Raw genomic sequence first — 22,053 nt, 5'->3', positions numbered from 1 at the left:
TCTGGATTCCCCCGGCTATTCAATGTCTCACTGGTTATCTCCCTTCAAATAAATCATTAATGTATAAATAATCTTCATTAAAGAATATTTAGTTAAGTCTAGAAACTCTCATAATATCACAAAACTAATTTACATCCCATTAAGAAAAAATAATAACCATTCAGTAACTCTGAAAAACAATAAATATAAAAAATCAATGAGTCAAGTAACTACGGTTCCTTTGAAATCGCCAAATATTTGCCGCATTCAAATTGACTTTTAAATCACGAAAATCGAGATTTAGGACATGAGCCTCCCTCAAATGCCGGTGATCATTTTCCGCTTGGTGACGGTGCTGACGCTGGAATTCTTTTAATCCTCACCTTCCGAAACCGCAGCAAAGTTAATTTATTTCGTTTTAGTAAAATTAATTAAAACAAAATAAATTAACTTTCCTGCAATTTCAGATTGTAGGAATGAAGCTAATTTTAGTGCGAATAATGTAAATAAACTTTGATCTTATAGCTTACGAAACATAGGACAATTAACAGACGTCATTATGATTCAATTTCAGTGCCACTACATTACGTATACGATGCAAGTCTTTTTTTTTTTTCTTCTTCTTCTTTTTTACCAACACAATACCAAATGCCTTCAAGCTGCTATTACAATCTGAATCAAACCTTTGCATCCAACTGTTATCTCTGCAAGAGGAGACATAATCGAAAATAAATCTCTTCTCTCATCTCTGCAGTGGATACAAAAAAGAAACTTTTCCTCCACATTCTGCGCTTCACCTTCATCATGCTCGCTACCATCATCTTCCCGAACAATGTCCGGAGAATATGTCAGGACAATCCTTTGACCTCTCCGAGAGCATTTCAGAATCACCATGCGAGAAAAAACTATGCCACGTCTGACCTGATTTATCTTTACAAGACGAGCGCGGAACAGCCTAAGTCTCCAAAATGAAATGTCTGCGACAGACTTTGCCAGAGGAATTCTTGGAGACTGCAGTACGGAAGGACTGTATGGAATAATAATAATAATAATAATAATAATAATAATAATAATAATAATAATAATAATAATAATAATAATAATAATAACATACCAAGAAAAATAATCGCTATACGTAAAACAAAATTGTAAAAAACAAAATGAAAATCTATTCGTATACTTTTTTTGTGGTGTATAACACCTTGACTGTGATAAATTCATCACTGCTGACCGTCTATGCTCTTAGCATTATATTTCTCTCAACAGCCTGTTATCTTTTATATAGAATATTCACTCTGATGTCATTTTACCGTTGAGAACTTGTAATTTATTGTATCATTTTCCAGCAACTTAAATAACAAGAAAATGTGATAATTACCACTGGAAGTTAGTCAAACACACGAATTTGTATATCTTGTCGTGAAAAATCTTTTGATAAAAAATAAATACCAAAGATGTGCACGTTTTTCGGACCATAGAAAACTATAGTAATTTGTCTTTCCAATGATCTATTCTTTACTACTTATGTTAGGTGTTTGGCAATAAAACGAAAAGGAAACGATGAAAACATTTTTACAGTTCTGAAAAGAGAACTTGTCAATCTGTTTCTTAGATTGGTATGTATGTGTACAGATATTTTTCGTGTTAAGATATTCCTTTTAGTGTCATTTTAAAGCTCAACTGTTTTTCTTTACCTTAGTATGTTTAAAAGAACAGCAACAAAAGGTCAAGCTAATTAATTAAATATAGCTTAACTCAAAGACTTTTTGCTGTTCTTTAAGACAAAAACAAAAAATACAGTGACAGGATATAAATGTTTTCCGCCATGCGAAAATTGACATACAACCTTTCCAATGATAAATTGCCTTGCCGGTACACTATATATGTACATATATTCAAAATTAGATTAATTTGTTACACTGGCAGCGGTTTTTATTTAGATTACAAGGCTAAAGAAAAGGATTTTTAACTCTACCTACGCTTTTTGTGTACCTTTATCAGTTATCAGGAAACAGTGTACTTGAACAAGTGTTGATTATAGTAACATAAGAAGGCACTTATTGTACAGTAAAGTGATGCAAATGAAAAATAATTTTGGTTTGTCGTCTTTTTTCAAGGCATGTGTAATGTAATAATATTGATAATAATAAAAATAATAAATAATCACAATAATAATAAATAGTTACGATAATTATAATAATATTAATAATAGTAATAATAAAATAATACTAATAATTATAAAAATATGAATTAATAATAACATAGAACATTCTAAAGTTCACGAGGCAATTCTGAAACTTCAGTGCTCATATTGATGATTGACATCTGTAACAAAACAACACAGGTTGGAACGTTTTACTCTTTTTAACCCCGGTACTTTTGAGCTCACTACACAGATCACTCCTCAAGAATGTGTACAACTATCAATAAAGTGGGTATTTGCTGGATCAGATTGGAAGCGGGGGGTTGGCAATGCAGCGACACGGCGTAGCTTTGCCAATTATTTCTCCATCATCATTCCAATGTGTTTCAAAGTGTGAATCTCTTCTTCCGAACCTGTAAGTACTTCAAATTCAGCTATGGAAATATAAGAACAATGATATGACCGCTACTTTAACTCGCTAATACAAGAATAATAATAAAACTATAATAAACATTTATATAACCTAAAGTATCATCAAATGACTGCGACTTGCATTGACAGCTAACATAAAGCAGTCTCTAATATATTTTGAAAGAACAAAGAAGCAAACAAAGGTAAAAACTTAATAAATTATCCTCAGGAGACAGGTACACAACAGCGTTTGCACAAGTAATTACGAGAAAAAGAAAATGAAAGTCCAGACTCCAAGATTTTTGAGACAGGAAGGCATTCGAGCAAACTGCAAACCTCTCTCTCTCACACACACACACACACACACACACACACACACACACACACACACACACATATATATATATATATATATATATATATATATATATATATATATATATATATATATATATATATATATATATATATATATATATATATATATATATATATATATATATATTATATATTGTTATTTCCTAAATGGTCCCGTAGATGAAGTACAGTATTCTATATAAGTCCTCACGTGAAATTAAAAGGAAATGGTACCAAGGCTTTCGACTTTTATTCCAGTCATCTTCAGGGTAGTAAACCGAGTTAAGAAAATAACATATACAAGAAAGCAATATGGAGTCAATAAAATATGTCAAAAAGCTATTTAAGAATGTAAACAACATTCTTCAAAAAACAAAAACATACTTAGTGGAAATATGTAATTACTACAAATACCAGTACAAAACTATCTGTTTGTAAAAAATCTAACAGCTTATTTTACTCTTGCATCCTTAAGAATGAAGCTTTTTAACAATTCTTCCATCTTAAAAAGACCATCGCTCAAATTCATGTTACTAAAAGAACTAATGAGGCATCCTTCGACCAACAATCTGTCATGCAATGAAGAACTCTTCAAAACAACTCTAGCTGAATTCCAGTCTACTGGGTGTTCAAAGTCTCTTACGTGACAAAAAATGGCGCTTGAGCTGTTTGCAACCCGCACATTATATTTATGCTGTGTGACTCTCTTACTAAGTTCCTTACCAGATTGTCCAATATAAGGTAAATTACAAGTTGAGCAATTAATTTTGTACACCCCTCCTGCTGGCATTTCTGGTTTGTTACAAAACAACGAATTCTTGATAGACGAAGTATTACTAAAAAAACATTAATTTTATTTTCAGACATTTCAGGCTACGTACAATCGATAAAAATTCACAACGATATGGCAAAACCAAAATATTTTCAGTGTCATAATTACTTGACTTTTCATGACTATAAAATGCTTTTTTGGCACTTTGGAGGCAACTATCGATAAAATTCAAAGGATAACATAATTCTTCTGCAATTACATAGATGTTCTGAATTTCCTCTGCTAAAAATTCAGGATCACAAATTCTGTACTCACTTAAAAACATCCCTGAGAAGACTGATCGTTTTATCTTGGGGTGATGGTTGGAAAAATTGTGAATGAAAGCATTCACTGCTGTTGGTTTCCGGTATAGTTTAAATTTGAATCATTTGTCGGTTCTCATAACAACCGTGTCAAAAAATGGTAGGGTTTTATTTTGTTCTATTTCCAGTTTGAACTTTATTGATGGAACCAGGCCATTCAAAATTTCTAAAAACTCATAGGGGTCACGATCCAAAGGCCACCGGCATATTATGTCGTCGACGTATCTGTACCATGTCAAAGTGAACGTAATGACATTTGGTCTTTCTTTCTTTCTTTTTCTTTTAACGTGCTTTTATTCCCATTTTTTTGGTAAGATGCCTTCTTTGAAGGACTTTTGTAGACCTTGGTCTCGATCGGCTGCCCTGCCTGACATCGGTCATGTAATTATGACACTGAAAATATTGTAGTTTTGCCATACCGTTGTGAATTTTTATCGATTATACGTAGCCTGAAATGTCTGAAAATAAAATTAATGTTGTTTTTAGTAATACTTCGTCTATCAAGAATTCGTTGTTTTGTAACAAACCAGAAATGCCAGCAGGAGGGGTGTACAAAATTAATTGCTCAACTTGTAATTTACCTTATATTGGACAATCTGGTAAGGAACTTAGTAAGAGAGTCACACAGCATAAATATAATGTGCGGGTTGCAAACAGCTCAAGCGCCATTTTTTGTCACGTAAGAGACTTTGAACACCCAGTAGACTGGAATTCAGCTAGAGTTGTTTTGAAGAGTTCTTCATTGCATGACAGATTGTTGGTCAAAGGATGCCTCATTAGTTATTTTAGTAACATGAATTTGAGCGATGGTCTTTTTAAGTTGGGCGGATTGTTAAAAAGCTTTATTCTTAAGGATGCCAGAGTAAAACAAGCTGTTAGATTTTTTACAAACAGATAGTTTTGTACTGGTATTCATAGTAATTACATATTTCCACTAAGTATGTTTTTGTTTTTTGAAGAATGTTGTTTACATTCTTAAATAGCTTGTTGACATATTTTATTGTTATCTGTGACCCCATATTGCTTTCTTGTATATGTTATTTTCTTAACTCGGTTTAGTACCCTGAAGATGACGTTGGAATAAAAAAGATGAAAGTCTTGGTACCATCTCCTTTCATTTTCACGTGAGGACTTTATATATATATATATATATATATATATATATATATATATATATATATATATATATATATATATATATATATATATATATATATATATATATATATATACTGTATATACTTATATACACATGCATACACATATACATATGTATATGTATATATATAAAGTGTGTGTGTGTGTATACATATACACACAGTTTATATTTACAATACAAAAGGGTGCGGGTATACGAACCTAACAATTCAAAAATGTGAAATCCTCCCCGCAAAAAAGGAGAAAAAAGTTATCATCAAGTTGCAATCTGAAAAATATGGAGGAGGAGGAAGGGGGCCAGAGAAACAAAAAGAACATGGGAACAAAAGAGAAGCCTGAAGAACAAAAGGAGTAACGAGAACAGCAGAAATAATAACAGGAACAACGGCGGTACGTCAAGAGGGATCGATATGAACGGTTTCCTGAACATGCCCCTTCTCCCCCCCAACCCCTCCTCCAACTAACCTCCACGCCCCTTCTTTCCAGTAGAAAAAATATAGCCACTATTTCTAAGGATGCACACATGTAGCGAGCTCTGTATTATCGACATTCTTTGCTGTAACACACCGTCTTGTGTAACTAAGACAGAAAAATGAACTAAAGGCGAATGATCACGGAGAAACACCAGTGGAAAACGATAACATTAATGTGCTTGGAGTCTCAATGAGAGCATTGTTTCCTACACTATTAACTGTACATACAATTTCAATTTTTTTATAAATACAATTTGACATCACACTCCAGAGAATACTTTCATCTACACAGTATTGCGTTGACCTTTTTCCTTTTTCTTTGCCAGTTGTTCATATACATCCAAAGTACACACGAACCTTGTTACATAGTACTGAATTACTGGAAATAAAGATATGCTTCTGATAATGTCTCACATCATGTACATTGCATGCCTTAAATTTTGATGGGAATACAACAATACATATATATATATATATATATATATATATATATATATATATATATATATATATATATATATATATATATATATATATATATATATATATATAAATATTATATAAATCTTGATCACTTGCACAATTATTTTGTAGATTAATATAATTAGTAACAAGGTTTCATTTGAACAGGATGGTATCTAGTGCAGATTTTAATTCACGAAAAGTTACAAGCTTTCAAGGACTTTTCTATCCTCATCGTCTGGTAACCGTAAAATTTTACGGTTACCAGACGACAAGGACAGAAAAGTCCTCGAAAATGTGTAACTTTGCTTGAATTAAAAAGATCCGCTGGATACCATCCTATTTAAATGAGGGCCACTTATTCATATACATATAATGTATATATATATATATATATATATATATATATATATATATATATATATATATATATATATACATATATTTCATCATTCAACTGTCTCTACTAAAAAGGGGTACCACAGGAAAAACCAACAACACGTTCAGTGCTACTGCATGTGCAGTAAAACATCTGCAATCCTACAATACAATCGACTTCATATTCCTACACTGAGTACAAATACATACTGTGTCATTTACCAATATCTGGCATGCACTCTGGTCATTCCTGTATTTTGAAACCCTTCCTTTCCAATACAATACCTCTTTACCTATCTACCCAACCTTCCTAAGTCTTTCTCGCGTCCTTCTTCCTAAAATATTTGTATGCTCCTTTCAAAAACCAGTCATCCTTTCAGTGTTAGGCCAATATACAGAAAGTAGTCGGAGAGGTTGGACCACAAGATAAAGAGATCCAAAAAATTGATTAGAATATGTACAGTGCCAGAATCTAAAGGTGATACCGGGAAAAAAACAACACTCGAACTAAGAAGTAATTACTACACAAGCTGAACAGCAAGGCGGAAGAATGGAAGCAGAAAGGAACTGAATTACAAGGCTTTAAATGGTCTCCGCAACCACCCATTAGCAATGCTTACAGTGCATCACGTGAGGTACACTGAAAGCATCACCCCCTAAACCCATTTAAGGGGACAAGACTTCTCAGAAATAACTACATAAGAAAGGAATAAGTTTATCTTATATATGTATATATATATAGTACATATATATATTTTTTGAAGGTGAATGCGGTTAGAATAAGTAGACAGATACGAATGGCATTTTCATATCTATCCACTTTGTGTGTGTAGTCTGTCTGCGATGAGAGAGAGAGAGAGAGAGAGAGAGAGAGAGAGAGAGAGAGAGAGAGAGAGAGGGGGTGGGGAGAGGGGATGGGGGTTGGGAATCAGAAATAAAGCTTATAATTCAAAAGACTATGACAAAATTCAATGCAAGCAGAAAGGCAAACAAGCGATTCAGGTCCGTGGCAGTTGGAGCTGGTTATAAGTGATTACGCACTTATATCCAGAATTTATATAGCGATGACATACTTCATTTATCAATGGCCTACTAACTAACGTGCCCAACAATGACGACACATTTTACGTAAGACTATCCCAAATAAAAATAGAATTATGCTAAAAGTGGAGATTAAACTTTAGTGGTGGGGAAAATCCGCTAAAATATAAATAAACAAATAAATGAATAAATAAATAAATAAAATCTGAAATTAAATTAAGCTGAATTTTGAAGCAATCTTTTGTTCCATAGAAGCCATTTCACACTGACTTAGGTCAGCTGTTTGCAACGTGATATTTCTTAGATCCTTAAGTCTTACAAATCTATGCTTTTTGTTTGTCCTCTGAGGGCAGACTCGACACAAAGAAGTGTAAACAAACACATCCTAACAGAGATGCGTCAGGTATCAGTGCTGCAAGGGTAGGGTTGGGGGACAGAAGTAAGAGCTGAAGGGGAAGGCCACTGCAACTGATGTCGCTGTTGAGAATACAAGAATCTATACCGCAGTATATAAAAATGGATGTGTCTGTGTGTGAGTGTGAGTGTGAGTGTGTGTGTGTGTGTGTGTGTGTGTGTGTGTGTGTGTGTGTGTGTGTGTGTGTGTGTGTGTGTGTTTCAGCATAACTCAGAAATGCACTGAGCAATTTGAACCAAACTTGGTAAACATATGACTTAGTATCTGGATAAGAATACTGTGGGGGTAAGACATCACTGGCACCAAAGGGGTGGGGGTGGGGGTGGGGGGGTGGGAAGGGGTGACGTAAAAATATCCTAAAACGACAGATATTAGGTCTAATCCATAGTTTTCGAAGTCGCTGAGATGAATGGTGGGATAGGAAGGGGGAGGTCAGAAGGGGTGAAAAATAAAATGTAAAAAATGACAGATATTGGTGTCTAATCCATAGTTTTCGAGGTTGCTGCGATGAATAGTGACACTCCCGATGCCCTTTAAGTCCAAGTTCAGCCCCGATAGAAAGGGGGAGAGGTGAGAAGGGGTGAAAAATAAAATGTAAAAAAATGCTGGGCAATGTAATTGAAGAAACTATCTTCACAGGAAAGGGAGAGAGTGAGAGGGAGAGGAGGTGAGAGAAAGAGTAGAGGGGGGTGTTTGTGAGGAGAGAAAGAGTTTATCAGTTGTCATTCAGAGTTTTTCTGGGGTGAGAAGGGGTGAAATATAAAATGTCACAAATACTAGGAAATGTAATTGAATCAACTATCTTAAGAGAGAGAGAGAGAGAGAGAGAGAGAGAGAGAGAGAGAGAGAGAGAGAGAGAGGAGTTTATCAGTTGTCATTCAGAGTTTTCCCTGGCAGCCCCGGGTTGGCCAGTTAGTAGAATATAAAAATTCAGGCCAGACTTCAAACACTGGGACCTATGAGGTCATTCTGTGCTGAAAGGGAAATTGAGAGTAAAGAGATTTCAAAGGAGTAACACGAAGAGTGAGTATTAAAGTAGTTTAACCAGACCACTAAGCTGACTTTCAGCTGTCATAGGGCTGGCCCAAAGGATTAGAATAAAATAGCACATAGGCACATGTACTCATACTGTAATACATATACACAATAAATACATTTACTCACGGTTCCACACTAAAAAGGTATATGAAAATTCATAATAAGTCAAGTAATATTTTAAAAAAATTAAATTTAAATTTGACAAATGCTATAAGGGTTTTCGTGCTTTTATTATTTGCTTATTTTTATATTGTATTAATTAAATCACAGTTCCTCATGAACAACAAAATCAGAAAGACTGAAAATGTAAAAGATTCAGACAAAATTTCAATCACTGATTTATTTCCAAAAGTTGACAGTCGCTGTTGGTCATACTTTGGACACTCACACAACATATGTCTGACCGTTGTTATCACCTTGCACTCTGAGCACTCGGGAGCCGGGCCACATGGGCTGCTATAGTGTCCCTGTGTCAGACAAGTATGGCCTATTCTGAGACGTGTTAGAATTACTTGTGCATGTCTCTCACTCTGATATGATGAACTCCATTTTTCAACATTAGGTTTTATTTGTTTTAATTAATTTATTATTTTCTGGTTCTTCATTCCATATATATTGCCATTTATTTATGATACCCTCCTTTACATGTGTTACATAATCAGTAACAGGGATGTTCACATTTGATCTTGTCATGTGGGTTGCTTCTTTGGCTGCCTCTTCATTTCCTTTGATCCCTACATGGGCAGGGATCCAACATATTTCTACATTTTTTCCATTATTATATAGGTTATGGAGAAATAATTTAATTTGTTGTACAATATTATTTTTTGATTTGTAACTCTGAATAGCTTCTGTAGCGCTCCTCGAGTCACTAAAAATCACAAAATTATTGAATGATCTTTCTTTAATTATTTCTATAGCTGTCACAACTGCACACAATTCTGCTGTCATTATCCCACTCAGTGCTCTGATTTAGATCCACCTGTATATATTGCATAATGTGGACCTTTTCGGTTTATGTGCTCTATTGTATGTTGTCTATGGTGTTACTCTCTATAGAGAGACAGAGGCAGTTCACCACATTCAACTTGTAAAGATGATTTTGGTGATGATCAAAAGGCTCCTGAGCATATTCTAAGGCCTTCATTGTGAACAGGGTCTAACATTTTCCGCAATGCATCCGATGCTGAGCCATATGCTTTGCTTCCATAATCAATGATAGACAGAACTGTTGCTGTATACAGTACAGTAAGGGTATGTCTATCGGCTCCCCAAGTAGTGTTCGACAGTTTTTTAATTAGATTTAATGCTCTTTTACATTTTGATTTTACGTATGTTATGTGGGCTTTCCAGTTCAAGTGAGTATCGAATACCAATCCCAAAAATTTTGCTGTTTGGCCAATTGGTATACTATGATTTCTAATTTTAAAATCTATCTCTTCACCTTTTATCACTTTTTATATTTTATAAAACATGATTGCTTGAGATTTATCTACGGAAAATTTAAAGCCTACAGATGAGGCCCATTCATCTATTTTTACTATGCTTTTATTAATTATTTGTTCTGCATGTTTCATTCGAGATACTGCATAATATATGGCAAAATCATCCATATACAAGTTACTTTTAATGCCAATAGATAGATTATTACTAATATCATTAATTGCTAAAGTAAGCAGTGTGCCACTAAGGACGCTTCCCTGTGGAGCACCATTTTCAAGTGGAAATGTTCTAAACAGAACATCATCAATTCTCACCTGAAAACTGCAGTTTGTCAAAAAGTTCTGTATAAACCTAGTTAAATGTCCACGGATGTTGTTGTTTTGTAAAGTTTTTAATATAGCATACCTCCATGCAGTATCGTATGCTTTTTCAGTGTCAAAAAAGACAGCTACAGTAATTTGTTTTCGTTCAAAACCTCTATGTATATGGCCTTCTAAGTTAGAGAGAGAATCTAATGTAGATCTGTTACACTGTGACCCGAACTGAGTGGGAGTCAAAATTTTATTTTCTCGAATGTGCCATGTTAGTCAAGCATTTCCCATTTTCTCTAACAATTTGCATATGCAGCTTGTTAAAGAAATTGGTCTGTAATTATTTACATTACTGGGATCCTTTCTGGGTTTGGGGATAAGAATTATTATAGCTTTATGCCATTCATCTGAAAATAAATTTCGAAGCCATAAATGATTATTAAGCTCTAATAAGTATGACTTTGCCAAAGGTGTTAAGTGGCAGATCATCTCAAAACAAATACTGTCACCTCCAGAAACAGATTTATTGCTGTTCGTGACAGCATATCCCAACTCTGACATACTAAATTTTCTATTATAATATATATCTTCTATTGTTTCAAAATTTATTGTTATTAATTCTATTTTATTTTTCTTTGTGAGGAAGTATTCATCTAAATTTTTATCACTACTTACATTTGCTCAGCTTTCTCCTATTATATTACTTATTTCTTTTGGATCTAGTGTTCTTTTCCCATCTTTTAATATGGCATGTCTAGGTGGTTTAACATGGGTACCATTTATTTTCCTGAATTTTTCCCATATTTTTTGTATGGGAGTATTATTACAGAGATCTGCTACATATTTCCTCCATGAAATGATTCTTGGCTGAGTTACTTCTTTTTTAAATTTTGCAGATATTTTGTTGTATAGAGGTTTTACCGTCTCAATTTCTAGTAATAATATAGTCAGTTTTTGTAAAGTTCCTTCTAATATTGGTAATACTTTATTCATTTTACTGAACTTTCTATTCAAATTATCTAATCATCGCCTTATTGAGTGTTTTATATTTATTATTTCTGTTAACTTATCGGATCACCATGGAGAACATTCTGTTTTGTTGGATGGGGTTTTGAGTTGGGTATTGCTTTATCAGCAGCATTTTTAATGAAATCAACAAGAAATTTATTAGTTTCATTATGGTCTTTTAAATATTCAAATGGTGGGATATTCCTAGTGTGGAATTCATACTGCTCCCAATCTGCTTTATAAATGTTATATTGAGGGACATGCTTGGTGGGATTATTTTGTAATAATGTGAAATTAATATTGGGAAATGATCACTTGTATGCAGGTCATCAACTGTATTCCAATCTAATCTGTCAACTATGTTTGTTGTACATAGAGTTAAGATGATTGAGGAAAATGTTCCATGTATTTTAGAAAAATATGTGCTGATTTTGTTACCATTTATACGGCAAATGTCATATGAATCTATGAATTCTTCTATTTTACTTCCTGCTCTATTTGAGTCTGTACAATTACAGTCCCACATCGGGTTGTGAGCATTAAAATCAATTACTATTAATGTAGGTTCCTTGGCATTATTAAGTAATTCTTTAAGTTTGTCAAAGTCACAGTTTTTATTAGGTTTGTTGCATAAATTATAAATTATGTAATTATCGTTTTTATTCGTACTCTGATACTTGATATTTGCAGATCAGTAAAGTTTACAAGTACCTAGTCATAACATACTTTGTTATGTACATATATAGCAGTGCCTATATTTCCTTCTTCCGCTCTAGATGTAGATGCTAAGGTATATTTACCTATTGTTGATATTGTTTTCTTGACATGTTGTAAACATAATATCATTGGTTCACATTCATTTAGTAATCTTTGTGTTAACTCCTAGGTGTAATCTGGTCTGCAGACCATTTACGTTCCATTGTATAATATAGCTATTCAAAATATTTATGTTATAGTGCTCGAGTTTTACTTTCTTTTTTTGTATCAACTTGGATTTTTTCTAATAATTTACTCGCATCATTCATTTGTTTTTCTTTATAATATACTAAGTGCTCAATGCACATGCAACCTTTTTCATGAGTACGCAAATCTGTGTTTTCTTTTTTTCTGTATTTCATAAAATTTCTTATAATGTTTGTTAGACCATCTTTTGTTATGCTTTTGTTATTACTGCATAATTCAATGAAACAATCATTACATCCACATGTATTATCATGTACATTTCTTTTTCATTTGTTCTTGTACCAATTACTGGAGATGGAGTAATCTCTTCTCCCTTGACATAATCGTTATCATCTATGGTGTGGTTCTCTTTCACTTCTTCAGTGTTTTGGATATCTATCTTCAAAGGTTTTACTATCATTTTAGGAGATAAAGGTATATTCTTAGCTTGCTTTTGTTTTTACTCTTTCTCGATATCCATTATCTTTGGTTTGAACGATGTTTCTCTAATAATAGTTAGTTTTTTTGTTTGTTTTGGGTGGTGTTCTCTCCAAAGGCCTTTTTTTATCTTTAATTTCCAGTCCATCACGACCCTCCTCTGTTGCTTCTCTAGTAGCATCCTCCTGTGTTCCTATTTGCATTAATATTTCAAATGAATTGGATAAAATATTAACCATCCCATCTGTATCAGTTTCTTTATTCTTTACCATTTTTGTTTTTATTTATAAAGCATTAATTTCTTCTTGAGATTTACTATTCTGTGCTACATCATTTCTATTTGTATGCATTTTTGTCTCATTACTTGTTCTTGTTATTGAAGAATATATACGTTTCTTAGACGGATCTTGAATTCCTCTCACTTTCAATTCCAACTTAGCCTCTTTTATAGACATCCCTGTTCTTTCTTATAACATTTTCAATTCAGTATTGTACATATAGTACATACGTTCTTTGGACCTTGAATGATGATCTTGTCCACAGTTTACACATTTTGGCTCACTACATTTGTCATTTTTTGAGGTAGACCCTTGACCCTCAAATTTAATTTTTGCAATTCTTAACACTTTATTATTCTGTTTACTTGGTATGCCTCACAATCCTGGACTTTGGTATATCTCATTTTAAGAAAGTCCAACAGCATATTCCTATCAATCAGTTCGTCATTATTTTCAGGAAGTACAACAGTACCCTGAATGCTGTTCATAGTGTCATGCTTCTTTACTTTTACATTCACATTGTCGATACTTTTTATGGATGAATAATCTTCACACTGGTTTTTTGTTGTGGCTTCTATAAGTCACGTCTTTATTTTTATTTGTCTGAACGACATTTCTGTCGTTGAGTGTCTTTTTAAGTTCAGACATTCTGTCGTTGAGTGTCTTTTTAATAAGAAGTTTTCCAACTTTCGGGCTGAAATTTGTTGTTCTGTTTCTATGGTTAGAAACCTTGACCAACTTCCACTCCCAAAGAGAAAGTCGAAGTGAGTTAAGGTTGGGTCAAGACGATATTTACTTCTTTTGGATTTGCTTTGTACTGGAGCATAAGATTCCAGTGTGGTTCCATTTTCATTCTTTTTTTATTTTTCTAAAGAAAGGTTGTGTGAGGAGGTTCCAGCGGTTGTCAACAGTGCTGAGTCACTACCATCAAAAGGCCCAGGGGTACTCGAATCTTGATTTTCACTTATCATAAAGATTTGAGGGAGAAAAAAAAATTAACCTGAAAACCTTAAAATGATATCATCAGCTTTTCATGGAGTTTTATTCTTCCACCAATGGCACAAGTGAGAACCGACTCCCAAATATCCGCGTCCCTACCCTACCCCACAGGGGATGTCACAACATGATTAAAGTGGCCCTAGTATAAGCCAAACCTGATTGCTAGGACTGAAGGTATTACGAAAATACTATCATCCCCACTTTAATCATGTTATGGGCAAACCGGATAGAATGCCGAGAGTCCTATCCCCAGAACAAGAGCCCCCTGGAATCCATGGTCCAGCCCTGAAGAATAGTTCCGCCTGATATCTCTCAGGTCCGAACATTATCAGGCAGTTGATGGTCCTATCCACATTTCCAACAATTTAGCTTCGGATATAAACCCAATCCCAGTTATGATATCTTTTCCTATTCATCAGGTCCAATCAATTTTTGCAAAAGTGGAAAATTTCACAAAAATTAATTCAAAGAAATATATAATGGTATATGGAACCCTTGGGCTCAAACCCGGGAACAGATTCCTGGGGTTCAAGAGCCCCTCACCGCATCAAGGTGGTCCCAAATCGAGGGGGTGTAAAACGAAGAAAACATCGCAGTTACACTATGAAACAATTGTTAGGAGAGGGTGGAAAGTAAGATGGAAGAAAGAGAACATGAACGGAAGTACTGTAAAAGAAATGAAAGGGGTTACTACTACCGCCCAATGGGACGTTGCAAAGAACCTTAAGTAATGCCTACATAGCACTGCGTAAGGTGCACTAACAGCACTACCCGAATACGGAATTGATGTAGCTATTGGTAATCAAAAAGATCTCTAGAACTTTTCTTTGTTCACTTATTCTAACCTGTCCAACCGGTGAAATGACTCTCCAGGTGCTTTGCTTACTTTTTCTTAGGAAACTTAAGCAATGCTGAAGCTAAGGCTCCGTCCAAACTAGAAGGGTTTTATGAATTTGAAACAACCCTCAATGCTTTACAGAATTTTCAATTACCTAATTATATAAATGAATATTATTTAACTAAAACATCAAACACACACACACACACACACACACACACACACACACACACATATATATATATATATATATATATATATATATATATATATATATATATATATATATATATATATATATATATATATATATATATATATATATATATATATATATATATATATATATATATATATATATAATATATATATATATATATATATATATATATATATATATATATATATATATATATATATATATATATATATATATAGTTTTATACACACATGACTATGTATATATATATATATATATAATAAAGTTTTATACACACATGACTATGTATATTAACAATATTAGCAATTCACCATACCTTGCGAATAACTTACACAAGGCATTAACTGTTTAGTTCCTAGTGCCGACCAGGATTCGAACCATGGTGGTTTTAGAAACAATGATAGACAGTGACTCAGACCACCCAGTTATTTTGAGAGATGCATGTTGACACTGGCTCTGCAGTTACATACCACTTTCGAATTCAACTCATCTCCACCATGATAACTGATTGGTGAGTTTGTACACTTGGCTAATTACGAATTCTTACCACTTGTACACACTTTTTAGTTTTTAGTTTTCTGTAGAAAAAACTATTGAGATGGCTTTTTGTTTGTCTGTCCGCCCTCAGATCTTAAAACTGTCCGTCCACCCTCTGATCTTAAAACCTACTGAGGCTAGAGGGCTGCAAATTGGTATATCTATCATCTATCCTCCAATCATCAAACATATCAAATTGCACCCCTCTAGCCTCAGTGTTTTTTATTTTATATAAGATTAAAGTTAGCCATGATCGTGTGGTGCCAACAACACAGGCAACCACCGGGCTGTGGCTGATAGTTTCATGGGCCCTGGCTGAGAGTTTCATGGAACATGGCTGAGAGTTTCATACAGCATTATACACTGTTCAGAAAACTCGATTGCGACGAAGAAACTTCAGCGCATTTTTTACTTGTTTACATTAACAAATAGTAACCCACATATATCATTTAAGAGTGAATTTACAATACCATGGGAATAAATTACACCAAAACGGAATAATAATTGTAACAGTTGGATAATGTGCTAAAAAATTTATGACAGCTGACTACTGCAAAAATTTGCATCAAAAACAGCAACAAGTCGCTATCTGTGATGAATATCATATATCCTGTCAGACAGAACTGTACAACAGGTTAAGAACGCTAAATCTGAGGTCATCAGATATGACCTACTGAGGTTTGTTGATCACGTATCTGATGCGTTGGCCGCTTACATTGTAGATTTCTAAAATTCAAAAGCTATTGTTCCTAATTATAATGTATTGGATTTAGTACAGCTGCATTCATTAAAACTTTAGGATCTGTTAATTCAATTAGATTGAAAGCAAGAATAATTAAATTCATCACAGATTTAAGAACTTGGCAACAGTTTAAAGAAATTCCTCTATTTAATATACTGAAAATACCCTAAGAAAGGATTTGGATAAAAATGTCACGTCATTCATTTGATCAAATGGGTCGGAAAGCCATCCAGCGACATAATTATGAAAAGAAATTTGTAGAAAATATACCGAAAAATTCAAATGGCGTGATTTTTAAAAATTCTATTATACTCAAAAATTGAAACTACAGCCCTCAAATCTTTAAGTGGCAGACCCCAAAACCATGCTATAAGTACAGTACTGTTCTCCGCGTGTACTGATGCTAGCCACTGGTTTTCTTTACAAATTCAACCCTGAATAATTATTAAATGAGTATGGCTCAGGACGGTACTTTAATAATATTGTTATTCATGAAATTTCTGAGAAATACAGTTCACTGAAACACACACACACACTGACACACACATACACACACACACACACACACACACACACACATATATATATATATATATATATATATATATATATATATATATATATATATATATATATATATATATATATATATATATATATATATGTGTGTGTGTGTGTGTGTGTGTGTGTGTGTGTGTGTGTGTGTACGTGTGTGTGTGTGTGTGTGTGTGTGTGTTTCAGTGAACCATATTTCTCAGAAATAAAACGTTAAATTTAGTTAGGGATAAAAGGAAACATACACGTTTCTCCGACAGAAAATTCTGGGATAAAGTTGTTCCACCTAGTATCAAGACTGTTGTTTACGATCAAACTAGCCTTACACCTATGAGTGTCTTTACTTGGAGAGCAACCTGCAATTCCTGCTTATGTTTCTTTCTCCAACAAGCCAGATAAAGTGAAGTGTCCTTTTTAGGCTGTGGGAAAAAATTGCATGGGAGACCAGAGTTTTCTTATGTTTTTTTTTTTAGCTTTCATCTGGTCCTGGAGCCTTGTGTACTAATCACCTTTATCAGACAGAGGAGATATTTGTGCTTTGTAGTTATAAAAGTTGGCCACCATTTTAAATTATGGATGTTAGAAAATATAACTTTTCTTCAGGATCATTTACAATGATATATCTGTCTCCAACACGAGGTAACTTTATTCCAACTGTAAAGTTAGTTGTGCTCCACATAAAAAAAAAGTCTTCCTTGTCCTTAATCATGTGGCTGGTTGCTTGACAGATAGTTACTAGGCACCACAAGAAACAGATTTGAAACAATGTTTCCTGCGGCATGAAATATTGCAAGTACTTGTCTTTGTCACTGCCTCCCAAGGGATTCAAAGCCGATGAAATGTGGTTTTTCGGCAACACCTTTTTATCAGAGCATCATATAAAGGTGAAAGTTGGCAAGTGTATATTTCATAAACCTACCTAATTTTTGCAAATATTATTTAGTACATAAGTTCAATAGTTTTGATACGTATACAGTAAATTGAAGTCGCCAATGCTGGAACCAAGAAAATCACAGACAAGGATCCTAAAAGCATTCGTGACACAAACATAATATGACGTCATGAGCCTCCGCCCATCCACCAGGTAGGCAGGCAGTAAGAATGGCTTTGTGCCACGAAAGTTTCCCACACTTCCCCGACGGTCTGTTGCCACCTGCATAACACCTGTACCGCACCTGGCTCACAGACCGCAACTCCCCACGCCTCACTCCTTAACAACAAATCGAGCCAGCAGGATAGCAACACTTCCACAACACACTTGGTTGTCATATATTCAAAAGACATAAAGTCTAAAATCAAATGCATATGAACTATTGGTCTGTTAGTTACTACATAAATTTCCTGGCCACGGATTGGTCAGCAATTCATATAGATACCACTGTCATTTGCTAAAGTGGTGACCCTTCTGCACCAACACCCAGTAAAGATTTCCAACGAGGACACATCACCGTCCCCTTCCACCACTACTTCCAACACTATCATCCAAGTCAAGCTTCCAACTTTCACACCGACTAGCGCCTACACTTGGTTCCGTCGGGCTGAAGTCACACTCCAAATCAAGGGCGTAAAGTCATTGTTGTCCAAGGCAGATTATGTCCTTGCCACCCTGCCGGACCACCTCTTTCCCCAACTGACAGAGTGGCTGGACACTAAGGGCACGACATCGTGCAGTACGAAGACCTGAAGAAGGTCCTACTGTACAGATTCACGCCATCCCCAGCTGTTTGTGTACAACAGGTCTTCGACGTGGCACTGCAACCCTTGGGTGATCAACACCCATCCACTGCCCTTCTCAAGATGAGAGCCCTCGCCCGTCTTCCTCCTGCAGCAGATGGTTCTCCCACATCCATTGGCATCCTCAAGGCACTCTGGCTACCCCCTCTCCAACATCACAGACATGACCACTTTCCTACATGGAGCAAAAATCTTCTCAAAGCTGACCTTCTCAAAGGTTACTTCCAGGTCCCCATGAATCCCGAAGACATCCTGAAGACCACCATCACAACATCCTTCGGCACCTTCACCTTCAATTACTCCTGCTTTGGCCTCCACAATGCAGGAGCTACTTTTCAGTAACCAATGAAGAGCATCCTGGGAGACCTTCCCTTGTGTATCTGTTTTGTCAACAATATTTTAATTTTCTCTGCATCAAAGGAAGAGCACCTCCAACACCCGCACATCGTCCTCCAACGCCTGCAAGAAAATGGCCTCATCTTATATGACAAATGCTCCTTCACCACCAAGAGGGTAGAATTCTTGGGGCACCTCATAACACCTGAGGGGGTCCAGTCCTTGCCAGAGAAGGTTGCTGCTGTCAGGAAGTACCCCACCCCTACCACCGTCAAGAGTCTACAAGAATTCCTCGGAATGGTGAACTATTATCATCGCTTTTTGCCCAACATCGCCTCGACCTTGGCCCCACTCTACGAAGTCCTCAAGGGCAAGCCCAAGGCCCTCGCCTGGGGATCCCCACAGGAGGCTGCCTTCACCTTTGCCAAAAACGCCCTCGCCAAGGCCACTGCCCTCTCTTTCCCTGTATCTGGTCATCCTCTACTGCTGTCCACGGACGCCAGTGACATATCCAAAGGAGCTGTGTTGGAGCAGATCAACCAGGTTGTCCTCAACCCCTCGCCTTTTTCAGCATGAAACTCAGCAAGACAGAGAAGAACAACTCCTGGCAGCATACCTCACCGTCAAACACTTCTGACATTTTTTGGAGGCAACATCTTTCACCCTTCAAACTGACCATCCACCGCTAGTGCATTCTATGAACTGACAGTCTGCCTGGTCACCCCATCAACGCCGCCACTTGTTAGCCATCGCCAAATTCAACTACACCCTTTGCCACGTTCCTGGGAAACACAACCCCATTGCTGACGTCCTCTCCAGAATCTCCATCGATGCAGTGTACCTCGGCCTCGATTACAAGCAGCTGGCAGCTAAGCAACAGCAGGACCCAGAGCTCAATGCCTGCAAGACCACCTTAACATCTCTGATATAGCACAATGTCCCCCTTAATGACAACAGCCCTACCTCCATCCCCTGTGATATCAGCACCAGCCGCCCATGCCCATGGATCCCACAGGCACTCAGACGTCACGTCTTGGACATCATCCATGGTCTGACACACCCTGCAGGACAATCCACAGCCACCCTCCTGAAGAAGAGCTTCATCTGGCACAGCATATCAAAAGATGCAAAGTCTTGGGCACATGAATGTTCCTCCTGCCAGTTCTCCAAAATCCAGCATCACACAAATTCAGGTGTAGGCTCTTACATCAACTGCAACGCAGTTTTGCCCATGTCCACATTGACTTTGTAGGACCCCTCCCACACTTCTAAGGACATCGGTACCTACTCACAATGGTCAACCGCTCAACAAGATGGCCCAAAGCTGCCCCTATGACAAGAGACCTCAGCAGCAGCATGTGCCAGTGCTCTCCTCTCATCATGTGTGTCCAGATTTGGCGTATCTGATCACATCACCTCCGACAGAGGCACTACCTTCACATCGCAGCTCTGGTGTCCCTAAACCGCCTCCTCAGCACCCAGTTACATCACACAACTGCCTACCATCCTGAATCCAATGGCATGGTTGAGAGGTTCCACAGCACCTTGAAAACAGCCCTGATGTTTCGCTGCAACTCCTCAACCTGGTACTCGCAGCTTCCATGGGTCCTCCTCAGACTTTGGACTGCACCCAAAGAGGGACTTGACCTGTCAGCAGCCGAGATGGTGTATGGCAATCCGCTTGTGATAACTGGTGAATTCTTCCCCAACAATAACCCCTCACCCAACATCATCAGACTCCAGACCATCGTCAGAGAATTCGCCCCTGACTGCTCATCCTATAAGCCAACCAACAAGACCTTTATCCCCAAGGATCTGCATACTGCAACACATGTTCATCAGAGCGATGCTGTTCGACCGCCTTCAACCCAGCCATACACTGGCCCCTACCAGGTCATCAACCACAAGCAGAAAGCTTTCTTTATCGACATTCATGGCCCAACAGACTGGGTGGCTGTCGACTGCCCGAAACGAGCATATTTGCCAGATGACAATACTCCTCCAATCCAGTTTTCAAGGGCGGGACGCCCTCTGCAATGCCCTGGTCAACTTTAAGGGGGTTCTTGTGCCATGGAAGTTTCCCACGCTTTGCCAACAGTCTGTTGCCACCTGCATGACCCCTGCATTGCACCTGGCTTGTGGACTGCGACTTCCCACACCTCGCTCCTTAGCAACAAATTGAGCCAGCAGGATAGCAACACTGAGAAACATCTGGTTTTCATATAGTCAAAAGACATAAAGTCTAAAATCAAATGCATGTGCACTATGGGTCTGTTAGTTAGTATTAAAATTTTCTGGCCGCTGACTGGTCAGCAATTCATAAAAATACCACTGTCGTTTGTTAATAAAGCATCACTCTAAGATCTCTCATCTTAATCATTAATGCTTCAACAAATTCGATAATGGCCAGCAGGATATGGAATTGTTCTCATGGCTGCAAGACCGCATTTGTGCTACAGCTTACCACTTTGTATACAAGCAAGAAGACCAGTGGCAAGAGATACTATAGCGTAAATAGGTAATTATTTCTATAGTGATTAACAGTTACTTGGCAACACTCATCTCTTGCCGCAGCAAATAGAAGACTATAGTGTGTCGAAACCTGAGGTAAAACAAAACGGACTGTCTTTTTGTATTCTCGCCCTGAATAGATGTAGTTCTAACAAATGAGCTATAGGCTTGT

General features: G+C 36.3%; 1 protein-coding gene across 1 annotated transcript; it reads left to right on the top strand.

Moving 5' to 3' along the window:
* The first annotated feature begins 20,891 nt into the window (after positions 1–20,891).
* On the top strand, positions 20,892–21,425 carry LOC136837237 (uncharacterized). The gene has a single exon (XM_067101975.1). It carries the CDS (start codon positions 20,892–20,894, stop codon positions 21,423–21,425), a length of 534 nt encoding a protein of 177 aa, XP_066958076.1.
* Positions 21,426–22,053: the final 628 nt, after the last annotated feature.

This window comes from Macrobrachium rosenbergii, chromosome 58, assembly GCF_040412425.1.
Source record: "Macrobrachium rosenbergii isolate ZJJX-2024 chromosome 58, ASM4041242v1, whole genome shotgun sequence".
Lineage (NCBI taxonomy): Eukaryota > Metazoa > Arthropoda > Malacostraca > Decapoda > Palaemonidae > Macrobrachium > Macrobrachium rosenbergii.
The sequence above is the reverse complement of the archived record's forward strand: the minus strand, read 5'-3'. Positions and strand labels throughout refer to the sequence as shown.